At 38.7% G+C, this 12,597-nt stretch overlaps 3 protein-coding genes and 1 long non-coding RNA gene across 5 annotated transcripts in view; 1 reads left to right on the top strand and 3 right to left on the bottom strand.

Annotated features, from left to right (window-relative positions):
- The window catches only part of LOC149053684 (uncharacterized), a 47,085-nt gene that overhangs the window by 21,695 nt on the left and 12,793 nt on the right, over positions 1-12,597 (bottom strand). The window lies entirely within an intron of this gene.
- Positions 5,723-7,144, top strand: LOC149053689 (uncharacterized). Its single transcript, XR_016188931.1, has 4 exons — positions 5,723-6,158; positions 6,472-6,533; positions 6,691-6,785; positions 7,025-7,144. It is a non-coding gene; the product is annotated as an uncharacterized LOC149053689 (long non-coding RNA).
- On the bottom strand, positions 7,293-8,462 carry LOC149053688 (BTB and MATH domain-containing protein 36-like). Its single transcript, XM_089210260.1, has one exon. It carries the CDS (start codon positions 8,326-8,328, stop codon positions 7,621-7,623), a length of 708 nt encoding a protein of 235 aa, XP_089066386.1. The 5' UTR covers positions 8,329-8,462; the 3' UTR covers positions 7,293-7,620.
- LOC113669165 (uncharacterized) overlaps positions 11,579-12,597 on the bottom strand; it is a 7,693-nt gene continuing 6,674 nt past the window's right edge. The window contains exon 4 of one of the 2 annotated variants that reach the window (XM_089210363.1): positions 11,579-12,105. In XM_089210363.1, coding sequence (XP_089066489.1) covers positions 12,025-12,105 — 81 coding nt within the window. In that variant the 3' untranslated portion in view covers positions 11,579-12,024. The remainder of the gene's footprint in view (positions 12,106-12,597) is intronic. The other variant, XM_089210367.1, reaches the window with a different exon arrangement.

The raw sequence follows: 12,597 nt of genomic DNA, 5'->3' as shown, positions 1-12,597 counted from the left end.
TTCCGACCTTTTTAAGGTTGAGAGCGCAACTGTTTATTGCCATGCAAATCTTTATATTTCACCCATTGCGCAAATTGAACGTAATTGCTTATAGGTAGATGCTCACTTTTGAACTTGGACTTCCTGTGGTTGGACGTCAAGGTAGATAAAAAATAAAAATATTTCTCTTTTAACGTTATGTTCTTTATACCCGAATAAGACATTTCGAACGGCGTAGAGATATTTTTAGTTTTTTTTTTAAAATTCCATTATTATTTATTTTTACAGAAAATTAATGGTTCCGGAGGTTTTCTAGTTTAGTAACACCCTAAAGGCCTGTTTACATGGTGGTGGGGGACCCCAGGTAGGTGAGGTAACCCGCCTAGGTGGGTAACCCGCCTGTTCATATAATTTCTTGTTTTATTTTGATCACGTTTACATGATAGGTGGGGTGACCCGTCTAGGCGGGTTGCCCGGTCTGCCAGGTCGGTTAACCCTGTCAGCAAGAGTGACAATTTGTCATGTAAACGTGTCGAGGTGAGGTAACCCGGCTAGCCGGGTTCGCGGTTCATGGCAAAAAGCTCAAAAGCGAAACATATATGTTTTAAAACTTTGTACATTTCCTAACCGTCTCAGGGCAGAAATCACCAGAAACCGCAACGGAAGTACAAGGAGAAATGTTCACATTTCGGAGTATTTAGCGTCGTAAATCGACCATATTTGGTTTCCCAAACTATTCCGTACAACGTATTAAGTCAACGGTCTCTCGCGAAACCAAACACCGCGGAACACAACGCGTGACGCTTTCCTGAATAAATACGTATTGTCCGAGACTTAATCTTTCGTCTTTTTTGAGATGTGAGCTTGGGACTCCTCTGCTCAAACTCCTTAATTGTAAGCGCAACAGCAATCTCAAGAAACACCACCCCAGCACCCGGGGTTGTAAGATTGCAAGTAAACGCGTTTTATTTTTACGGGTTACCTCACCTACCTGGGGTCTCCCACCTCCATTTAAACAGGCCCTAAAAAAAACACTTGTTTTGAACAGTCCAGAACATTCCAACGTGCGTCTTATATTCTCGTGACCCGTTTCACGCACGAGTGATTCAGGTGTTCACAACTGTTCTTAATTGTTCTTCTTATTATTATTTAGTGACAAACTCATTAGCACATAACAAACAGGCTGTGCGAATACGCTCTTATCAATGGTGCTAATCAGAAAAAAATCAACGCTCTAAAGACCCCGTGCAGTTAGACCAGCCACTCAGGGAAGAGCTCAGTAACCCACGTGCATGCACAAGTTTTAAAACGGCGCAGTGTTTGAAATCATCCCAAGCTTCAAGAACTTCTACTACAGGTATCACAATCTTTAGCCCCAACACAGTGTTTTCTCCTTCGGAAGCCTTCTTTCGCCTCTCGTTTTGTCAAACTTTAGCAACAAGATAAGTATCATTTCTGGCAACGTAACGGACAGAAGCAGGTAGGTGTTTATCGACGCTTATGTAAGCAAGGAAAACTATGTAAAATAATCCTCAAAGGAAGCCAAGCCATTTACAAATTCAAGGGAGGTTTAAGGTCGAATCTTCGTTTCACTACGTCCTTTAATTCTTTTCAGCCGCTTGTATTTCTGCCCAGAAGCTGTCAATAACTTAGCATTAGACGTTCCATAGCGTTATCTTTTTTTGGCAAAATCGGCTTCCTTGAAATTCGTCTTTAAAACTGCTGTCGCGAGTAGAACCATTTCTACTCTTTCATCCTCTTAGCTGAAATTCCGCATTAACAATATGGCAAAAGTGTGGTTCCTGCTCTTTAATTTTAATTTGTTACAAGTTTGAAGCGAGACGAGTTCAAAGAGAAACTCAGTGTCTTGAGTTTGTAAAGTTGTTGTAGAGGCGTTAGTTTCGGCCTTTGTGCGTAATAACGTAATGACGATTGAATTAAGGAAATAATTCAATTCACTTCCAATTTAGATTCTGAGAAATTCCTTCGTCTTAATCTTTAAAATCCAAGTATAAGATTATTGATTCTCTCCTATAGCTGCTAAACATTTTCTTGTAATTATTTGCAAGAAACGTGATATATTTGAATATTCTCATTACCTGTTTGCTGGATAATGTATGGATATTATAGGGAGAAGTTACATGTTGATCACTTCTTTAGAGTCTAAGAGTTAACCGTTCATTATGAAAAGTGGAAAATTAGGCCCACAATTATTTTTTTTCTTTTCAATCGCAAAATCGAAGCGCTCTGAATGATAAAACCTCAAGCAATACGCTTTTTATTTAAAGGTTTTCAAATCTTCTGATATTTTAGATGAAAAGCCCATTTTTCAAAGCAGGTTTTGATTTTCGAGCATTTGAGACATTAAAAACTTTTCTTATTGCAATTGTTTTTTTAAAAATTTAAATCTTGTGTACACGATCGGCTGTTTTCTCAACTATTTGAATAAGATTACATTTGCCTGTTTGTTTGCTTCTTTTCTGGGCTTGAAATGAAGCGATAATCTGCAAACTTTTAAACTTAATTCTACCATAAGATTCTCCAAAATTTCACAAGGAAAAATTTAGGATATGCCTCGATGTTTACTCAGCATGACTCCAGATGAAACTGTTATTTGGCAACTTGAAGGAGGTTTCGTTCTCAGACGTTAGTCATTTTTTTAATAATCTTAAAACCCCAGGAATGAATTACTAGCATTTGATTTCTCGTTACAATATCACCCCTCAATCACAAATTAAGGTCACACACAAGAATAAGGGAAATCATCACCAACAAACGAAGCCCATGATAGTTAAACATATTCTCCTTGAGAAATGTATAAGGAACAGTATTGAGAACAAAAACACTGATGTAAAAGCGTAAAGGGTTTAGGAGTGACTCAAACTAAACAGTTTTCTAATCTTGTTACTCCCAAAGGCTACTCTGTAAAAATGACTTAAATTTATCGCATGTTGACCAACCAAGTTTTGCACTGTCTCGGTAAAAAGTGTCCAACAGAAAATCCCTATTCAGTTCTTCTGACACGTGCGATGGTTGCGAACTCAGAATAGGATTATTTTGCAATGTTTTTCCTTTCACAATGGGCCACGATGCTTTCACGTATTATTTATTTCACCTAAATATCCACAATATCTTTCTCATTTAGACCTCTACGACACGCTCCAGTCCAAACACCGCTCAGTCCATTCCAGTCTAGCTAGCCCAGTTCACTTAATTTCAGTCCCGCTCACTTCATTTCAATGGAGTCCAGTTCATTGTGCATTTAGTCCAAAACTCAGCGTCCAGTTCCATGCAGTCTAGTACGGCCTGGTCCAGTCCACGCTATTCCTTTCCAACTGGTCCAGTTTATCATCACCAGACAAGAGCTTACTCTCGTTACCGGTATAACTCGCATATGGACGTTAAAGCGTGGTGAAGAAAAGGGCCAACGCTCTATTGGGTTTTTTCTACTCTTCCTCTCTATTGCATACGCGGAGGCTAGGAACAGATCAGTTAGAAGACGCTGATGTCCGGCAGGTTAGTAAGATTCTTTGTGGGTTGGGATGAAGAGAGGGTTACTAAATAGTGCGCTGGTTAAACCTTGGAATCCAAATTCTACCAGAAGTTGTCATACTTCTGATTCGGCTCAAAATAGTTAAAGTAAAAACTTTAGCCAGCTTAGCTAGCGGGTTCCCTTGAGATTGGTCGAGGTCCTCCCTCCAAATTTTTCTTTCAATCGAATACTGTTCGGCATATTTTCGGTTTGGATCATTTCTTCTTCGTCGCTTCTTCGGTTTGTCACAATGTCGGCTTCGTTTATACTTCGGCTCTTCGTCAACAGGTCTTTCGGTGTTAATCAGCTGCTCATGGTTACTTCGACTGTGGCCGATTACATTTTCAGTTTCATTTGATTGAAGAGATCTTAAACACTGTGATCGAGTAAGGCTGTTTAACACAAAAAAAGGTTTGGCTCAAAGGTTCAGCTAGATTTTAACGTTATTATAGGAGATCGGATTTGAGCAATTCAGCTATGACAGCAAATTAGAATTGAGAATTAGCCTTTTACAAAAAAGATTATGCATGTGTTAATGAAAATTGAGATTGTGTTGCTTTCGGAGTTCGGCTTCACTTTCAGTTCGAATTTCACTTCGGCTTTTCGTTCGGCCTTTCGGAACTTGTTCGGATTTTCAGTTCGGAATACAAAGGCAATGGGAAGCGACTGAAAGTTGTTAGCAAGTTGATATAAAAATAAAAGCACCGTCCGGGACACTATGGGTGTTCAAATTATCGGGATGTCTACATCACTGACACGGAACATTCGTAGTTTTGTGGACGCCAAATTTTTCGTCTAGGGTGCACGTCCCCTCCTGCTCGGTTCTGTGGAGTAATTTCAAAAAATCTTAGTAAATTAATTGATATAATATGGTATTAGAAATAAAATGCCTTACCTGATTGTCCATGTGTTCTTTCCTTTATTAAGAAGCTAGTTTTATATCCTACTAACGCAATTTCAACTGCAGGAGCTTTATATTGGCCTATTTTCGGAGGCTTGAATTGCCAATTTCGGGGCATTTGCTCGGATCGTGAACTGGATTGTTTCTATTACTTTTCAATCTGCCAATGAAAAAGCCCCAGAAGCAAAGTCACCTTGGTGTTAACTGTGCGTTCGCCCATTTTCGAAGGGTTTGGTGGTTGTCTTACATTTAGCCAAAGTCATCCATTGTCGAGTGCAAACTGTTCTTGCGGCTTTCAGGTTAAAGATTTCAAAACTTCACTCTGTCCATTTTCGGGAACTGACCAACACCTTTGAAAGTTTTTACTTTGAATTTCTTATATCTGCGGCTCGACAGGAGCCCATTTTCAGGGCTGTGCATCACTGAGATGGTAAGTGAAGAATTATTGTAATTTTGGCATATTGATCTGTTTAAGATATGTTTGTTCGCTTGATAATTTAATAAAAGTAAACCCAATAATTTGAAATAAACAAAACCAATTGATCAATAAAAGATAAATTGAGCAAATAAAATATGTAATAATAAATAATAACATTGATTAATTCTTAAAGAACTAAAGAAATGATGAATAAATAGGGAGATGAATAAATACGTGAATAAATTGATATATAAATAAGTTGATAAATAAATAAATTGATAAATAAATACGATTTTATCGTATGGTCAATGTATTAACAATCCTTCTTGCAGAATATTAAAATACAGTACCACATTGTCTTAAAAGTTTGCAAGTATTTTTTCTCACAAGACTTAGTTTTGCCAAGACACAAGGAATCACAGGGTCGCTGGTGATTCATGGCTGAATTTTTAACACTGGGATATCATTAGAGCAGGACTGGAATGGGTAATCATGACAACAAGCTGAGCAACAGCTGCGAGGAGAATCCAAAGCTTGGACATAACCACAGGTACGTTAAATTTCTGAGTGATGGATTAAGAGCTAGTCGAAGAGGATTGTCTTCCACTTACAAAAGTATTAAATATTATAGTATAGCATTCAAGTTAAAGTTGTCTCTTGTTCGCAAGAAAGGATATAAAAGGAAAGCGGGCATTTTTTATCTGAGAGCTTGGAAACTGAATTACTACAGCTCAAGATAAGCCCATTTCGGGGGCTATGCGTCTGGAAACATGCAGTGCAGTTCCATGCAGATCATTCCGGTGAGGTGCAGTAAACTGTTGTACTGTATGGTGCTTTCCTTTTCAATCCAGGGTACTGCAGTGTGGTGGAGTCGGGGGAAGTCAAGCGCAGCCTAAGATAGTCCAATCTAGTGAAGTACAGTGCCATCCAGTCCAGTCCACTTAAATGTAGTCCAGTCCAGTCTTCATTCGTAATGGAAGTAAGTGATAGTCAAAGCAGATTGTATACCTCTGACAAAAGTGCTCTTAAACGGGTGTAAACGTTTTAGGAAGCTAGAACAGCTCAAATAAAAAAAAACAGCGTTCTTATGAAATGCAACGTTTTCTTAAAGTTTTCCAAGTATTTTTTTTCCCACAAGACTTAGCTTTCCCAAGACACCAGCTGACCTTTGGAAACACAATCAATCAAAAGGTTGCCGATGGTTCATGGCTAAATTTGTAACACTGGGACATCAGTAGAGCAGGACTGGAGTGCTTCATGAAAAGATATTCATAACAACAAGCTGAGCTACAACTGCGAGGAGAATCAAAGCTAGGACATAACCACAGGTACGTTAAATTTCTAAGTGGTACAAGTATAGTATAGTCCAGTCTAGTTCAGTGTAGGAGTTAGCGTTGTCTTGAGTTTGTTAGAATTAATATAAAAGAGAAGCAGGCTCTTTGCATCAGTGAGAAGGTAAGTAAATAATTATTTATACTAACCTGTGTAAGGTGGGTTCGTTCGCTGATAGGGAAACCCTGATGCGTCGCATAGGGCACTTGGAGTTAAAAGTTATAGTCGATCAGCACTACAGGTCATCTGAAAGAGGTAGGGCCGGCATGTTTTGGTTGCAACAAGTATTTTTAGATGTTTTCTTTTCAGAATGTCCTCGTGGCTCGCTTCGGATCACGTCATAAGGAAGTAGCACATCGAACGCTTCAAAGGTATTGTGTAATCATTAAGAATTATTCCTGGTTCTGGACTATCTGAAATTTTCTGTTTACAGACTTTGTTAAGTGGCTTCCCGATTCAATGGCTCGATGACAACGTTTAACAACTCACAATGTGACTGACGTGTTTAATATTTTTGTCTCCTAACAGTTTTCTATTTTCAGTGGAGAAACTTTTAATTGCTTGTGCTTTTGAACAAGGCCCAATCAGCAACCCATAAGAAAGGTTACAGGTGACGATTAAGGGTAAGTATTCAGTTATGGGACAATTCAAGGACAACTAACACTATTTCCCTAGCCGATTACATTTCGTATCATCAAAATACAAATTGTCTCAAATAATGGAAACTGAAACTAGCTTCATAATATAATTTGAATTAGTTTATCTTTTCTCAAAACAGCAGTACTGATTATCAATCTTTATTGGCAGTCTTTTGCATATAAATTAAGTGCTGTTTAATGTAGTGCCGTGAAATCCATTGCAGTTTAGGCAATCCAGAACAGTCCTTCAAAGTTACGTCCAGCGCTGTGCAAAGCTCTGCTGTGTGATCTAGTCCAGTGGAGTACATTCACGTGCAATACAGTACAGTCTTGTTCAGTTTCATTTGGAGACGTGCAATGCAGTTCGGTGCAGATCAGTCTGGTAAGGTGCAGTGTAGTGTAGTCAGGCTAGGACAGTCTAGAGAAGTGCAGTGCTGTCCAGACAAGACTCAAGTTTATGGTACATTTTCTCGACATAAGCTGTTCGTTTGAACGCGTGCATGGCAGAATCTTAATGGATTACACGTTTGCCATGTTGGACCTGACGAATGTTGAGTCCCGAAAATTAACGACAAACAAAAACAAAACGGTTTTGCGTGCGTACCAATTCTTTGAGCGGTGAAGCCGCAAAAACAAGTAGCGACAGAAGCCACAAGAGGCTTGCGACGCTCCGATGTATTTTAACGCGGATCTGCCTCCTATCATGTTCATTGAGCTCCCTCAAAGATCGCGAACCATCTAAGGTGCTCGAGAACTCTGTTGGAGAATTTTTGATTACTTTTTTGTCTTTCGCAAGAACTCGACGACTGAGAAGAGGATATCAAAACACAACAAAGCTGTCCTCCATTCGCTCAATGATCCTTTCCAGAATCCCACAGTAAATATTTAGCTCCAGCAGATCACACAGCTCTCTATAATCTTGTTTCAATTCCGTCAAGCTAAATTTACGCGCTTGAAAAACACAGGTCATAATTAGATTTTCAAAGCGGTACTCCTGTGCGAGAATCAACAGAGCTAATACTTGCTCTTTCTTGGAAGCGGATTGCTCAAGTAATAAATCATTAAAAATGTCTTTTAAGCTCAAAGTACCCGCGAAAATATCCCAAGATGAGGCCTCCAAAAAATCCTCGCACTTTTCGAGAAGAAGTCCTATTTGGTATTCATCGGCGAGTTTTAAAAGATAAGAACAGTTTTCGCTCGTTATTGAGCGCTCCGCGAGTGAATACACCATCAATAGCAAATCGTGAAACTCAGTTATTTTCTTTCCAGGCATAACTATTTCTCTTTTGTCCTTTTCCGAGAAATTTGATGTGAACATTTTCTCGAAGACTGGTGAACACTGTGACAAAACCCATCGATGGACATGAAACCTTTGTCCTTCCACTAGAAATGCCAGATCGCTTGATGCCCATGGTTTCCCAAAGTCTTCTGCCTTGAAAACGTTTTCTTTTTTCATCTTGTCACGGGTTAAATTCAACCATCGTACCAAAGAATTTGTTTCTACATCAATTTCTTCCTCTAGGAACATGACTTCGAAGCAAGCCTCGGCTAGTTTATTGTTGATGATGAAAAGCGTCGCCCGAGAAAAGTGGGGTACCCATGATGCTTTGCGGGCGCAATGACCTAGGAATGAGGTTGCAAACGCTCACCGCCAACTTCGGTCGCTTTAGATCTGAATTGACAAATTCCCAAACGGGAGTTGTAAAATTTCGCTTTGCATCCGTTTAGAGACAATGGAGATACAATTGGAGCAATTAGCATTGTTTCAAAGTGACGAAATGCTCTTTTCGTCGGTAAAGAGCGAGGGCCGCGTTTGCATATCAAAAGAGCGTGAAGTGTTCATCCGTAAGCTTATGAGCGTGAGCGTGCACCTACGTGGAGCGGGAATCTACAACGTATACTTAAGCTTTTCGAAAAGTAATTAGACTACCGACGTGTTATCTGAAACTGACGGCAATAACGGGCCAAAAAGGAAGGTAAAATTCCGCACAGCCCCACACTACATTATACGTTCAGTTCTTGGATAGAGTGACAAAAACAATACTTTACCATTGAGAAAACAGATTTGTTTTACGATAGTATGGGGCAGTAGGGAAATTTTACTAAAAGGAATATTTCTGTGATGTTTTGCTTTCTTGGCGAAGTTGATGGTCGAACCTCGCAAATCTGCCGCATTTGAGTCTTAACACAAATTGAAAACCCGGCATTTGAAAGGTAATTTAATTTTACATCTGACCGATTTTTAAACAATATAACCTAATCAAGATAACGCCACTAATTACGTCTATTCTTCTTCGATGAAAAGCGCTACGTTTCGGTTGTCTGCACAAGAAACAATACTTTCGAACACTGCGTACACGGGGGATTACATGATTGACAGTCGGATTGACAGGCCTGCGTGAAGTTACGCATGCTCTCTTTCTCTTTTCTAGCTTATTTGCATTTTCCCGTGCGACGTTTTTCAATGGGCGCGATTCTGTAATAGTTTTGTTTGTATCTAGTTTTCAAATGGACACGTATTTTTGTGTTAATAATTAATCTTCCTCACGTTCCATAGCTCAGTAACATGATTGGCTAACGTAACAATCGCTTGTCTTCTAAATGATTGAGTGCTCCTTAAAGTAACTTGGCGTTAATTACGTTTTGTTCGAGGCGAATGCATTTTCTATTTTGAATATTGATTAAAAACTCGTGCTGATTGGAAGGTTGGCTCTTAGACCATAATTTTCCATTTCTTGGCTGTTCTTCTTTTCACAAATAAAACAATTCTATCAGGATAAATTTTCTGATGTAAAATCTTACGGATTAGTTATTCACCTAAACTTTTATATGCATGAATGTTTTTGTTATATCACGTTTGCCTTTCAGTGATTTGCATTTCGTATAAATTTAAATATTAATAAGACAAAAGTTTTGTCCTTACGAGCTTTGAACATCAACTAAGGCACAACCGTGAAATCCGATACAGTGGCTTGAAAAACACATGCTCAATTTTAACAGGTTCTTAATACACAAAGGAGGTAGGCTGCAAACGACAAACGGTAAACGGTAAACGGCAAACGGCAAACGGCAAACGACAAACGGCAAAGTTGAAACCGCGATTTCTGGTCGGCGGTCATGTTCTCTCAATATCTACTTTCTCCTCGGTGCTTCACCCCTGAATCAAACAGTTGGGCAACGAGAATAACGGAAATGATCCCAAACGAAAGAGACTCTTTACTGTAAAACAAATTACCTTTGTTCTTACCATAGGAAATGTAAAGGGAACAGTATCAAGAATATGTATACCGGTACTGATGATGAAGGTGTAAAACATATTATATTCCCAAGATTCTACACTAGTAGTAACAGAGAGAGAAAGAGAAAGACCCGAAACGATGGAGGCGGATTGGGAAGGAGAGTGGGGCGTTAAAGACGAAAGTTGATGACGACATTTCCACATCCGTGGAAGTTACTCGTTGATTACAATTTAGGCTTTCTTCAAGCTACGAAGTACATTTTGATCTTCAGACATCTTGCAAAAATCTCGGCCACGAAATGACATAAAGTACTTTGATTAATAAATCAATGTATTTAACGTGGTCGGTATACTTAGCTAAAAAACTAGTTTACAGGTACGCCACGAAAAAAAAAGAAACATTAAAAATGGAAAAAAATTAAAGTCTTTTGAAGTTGTATAAATTTAAGATAAGTTAAGATTAAAAACTAACTTATATTAAAATATAAAAATTCAAATACTTCTTATACTATACTACTAATACTACGAGCTACGAGGTACATTTTGATCTTCAGATATCTAGAAAAAATCTCGGCCACGAAATTACGATGAATTACATCAGGTCGCCCTCTGTACAGCAGTGTATGGAGATGATACCATCTAAGCTGCCGCTTGATCTGAACTCGAGACTATCAAAGGGACACCATCCAATGCCACTTGACGATAGGCGACGCTTGCCTGATTATTAGATGTAATGAACAATATTTTACGTTAGGTGATAGTCATGATTCATCGCGTAGGGACGGGGTGGGGGGGGGGGGGGATGCCGAATGCAAAAAGGATAAGTGGCATTACCAGCTGAATTATCGAAATGATTTTCAATTCTAGCCGACTGAACGTCATGTCTAGTTTAATATATTTTCGTCACGTTTAATTATAAGCTAAAACTGAATTAGTGAAACATGCACAGTAACACATTCCCAGACTTGTCGCAGTGATTGCCGGTGTGGGCTAAAGATAACTTTGAGAACGATATCATGTTTAGTCATTTAAATGTTTAGATGTTTTAGAATTACCGACAGCAAACTACAATGAATCAGCAAATGGTCATTTAGAAACACTGCCTTGGGCTTGGAAAAGAAAGTTTTAAACTAAATCGAGTATGATTTGTAAGGCTTTTTTTTCTCGCACTATGTGACAACTTTTTGAGCCCTCAATTTGAGGGTCAAACTAGTTATTAACTTGTCTCTCTGTCTATTTTCTCCTCGCTGCATCGCCCCTGACTAAAAAGTTAAGCAACGAGAATAACGGAAATGATCCCAAACGAAAGAGGCTCTTCAGTGTAAAACAAATTCCTTTTGTTCGTACCATAGGAAATGTAAAGAGAACAGTATCAAGAATATGTATACTGATGATGGGGGTGTAAAGGGTATTATATTCCCAAGATTCTACACGAGTAGTAACAGAGAGAGAAAAAGAAAGATCCGAAACGACGGAGGCGGATTGGGAAGGAGGGTGGGGCGTTAAAGCTGTACGGTCGATGACAACATTTCTACATTCGTGGAGGTTACTCGTTAATTATATTTTACGCTTTCTTCAAGCTTCCGGGTACATTTTGATCTTAAGATATCTAGCAAACATTTCGGCCACGAAAAGACATAAATTACTTTGATTAATCAATCAATCAATCAATGTATTTAACGTGGTCGGTATGCTTAGCTAAAAAAATAGTTTACAGGTACACCACGCAAAATGAAAAAATAGCAAAAATGGAAAAAAAAAATAAAGCCTTTTGAAGATGTATAAATTTAAGATAAGTTTAGATTAAAAACTAACTAATATTAAAATATAAAAATTCAAATACTACTTATATTATACTACTAAAACTACTTCTAATAACATTCTCGGGTTTGTGGTTTTAAGAATTAATTTACTATCATGGCGTTAAAAAAGCAATGGATTGCATCTGGTCTCCCTCTGTACAGCAGTGTATGGAACTGATACCATCTAAGCTGCCTCTTGATCTGAACTCGAGAATAACAGAGGGACATCATCCACTGCCACTTGACGATAAGCAACGCTTGCCTGCTGATTAGATATAATGAAAAATATTTTACATAAGGTAACAGTCGTTACTCATCACGTAGGGGGGGTTAGTTATGGGTAGGGGTGGGAGGTTTTTCGGAGGGATTACTTGGTTTTGAGGGGGAACGGAGGGGGGGGGGTCAGTCGTCGCTAATAGATTAAGACACGTTTATTGTTTATTGTAACTTCCAACCAGGGCTTTTCGGTTGATTTTTTTCGGTCGCATGGTTGGAGATCATAAATATACTCCAGAGCCTTAGTGGGGGAGTGAGATGAACATCATTACAAAAAATAAGAAAACCCTCCGGTCCCCAAAGTCCCCTTAGGTGGCAAATAATGACTAATCGCTGAAATCCTCTCAAAGTAATACAGTTCTGAATTGAAAAATTTCGCATTTGGCATAAAAATAAATTGCACTAGTATTTGAATGATCTTTCTAAAGATGACATCTTTTACATCAAAAGTAGGTAATGTTCCCTTATATTCTTCTTCTAA

The sequence above is a fragment of the Pocillopora damicornis genome, chromosome 1, assembly GCF_964200805.1.
Source record: "Pocillopora damicornis chromosome 1, jaPocDami1.2, whole genome shotgun sequence".
Taxonomy (NCBI): Eukaryota; Metazoa; Cnidaria; class Anthozoa; order Scleractinia; family Pocilloporidae; genus Pocillopora; species Pocillopora damicornis.
Note: the sequence above shows the minus strand (reverse complement) of the source record. Positions and strands in the feature narration are given on the sequence as shown.

What these genes read in the sequence shown, in the direction of transcription:
- LOC149053688 (XM_089210260.1), bottom strand. Translation starts at nt 8,328, where the DNA reads ATGTTCCTAGAGGAAGAAATTGATGTAGAAACAAATTCTTTGGTACGA.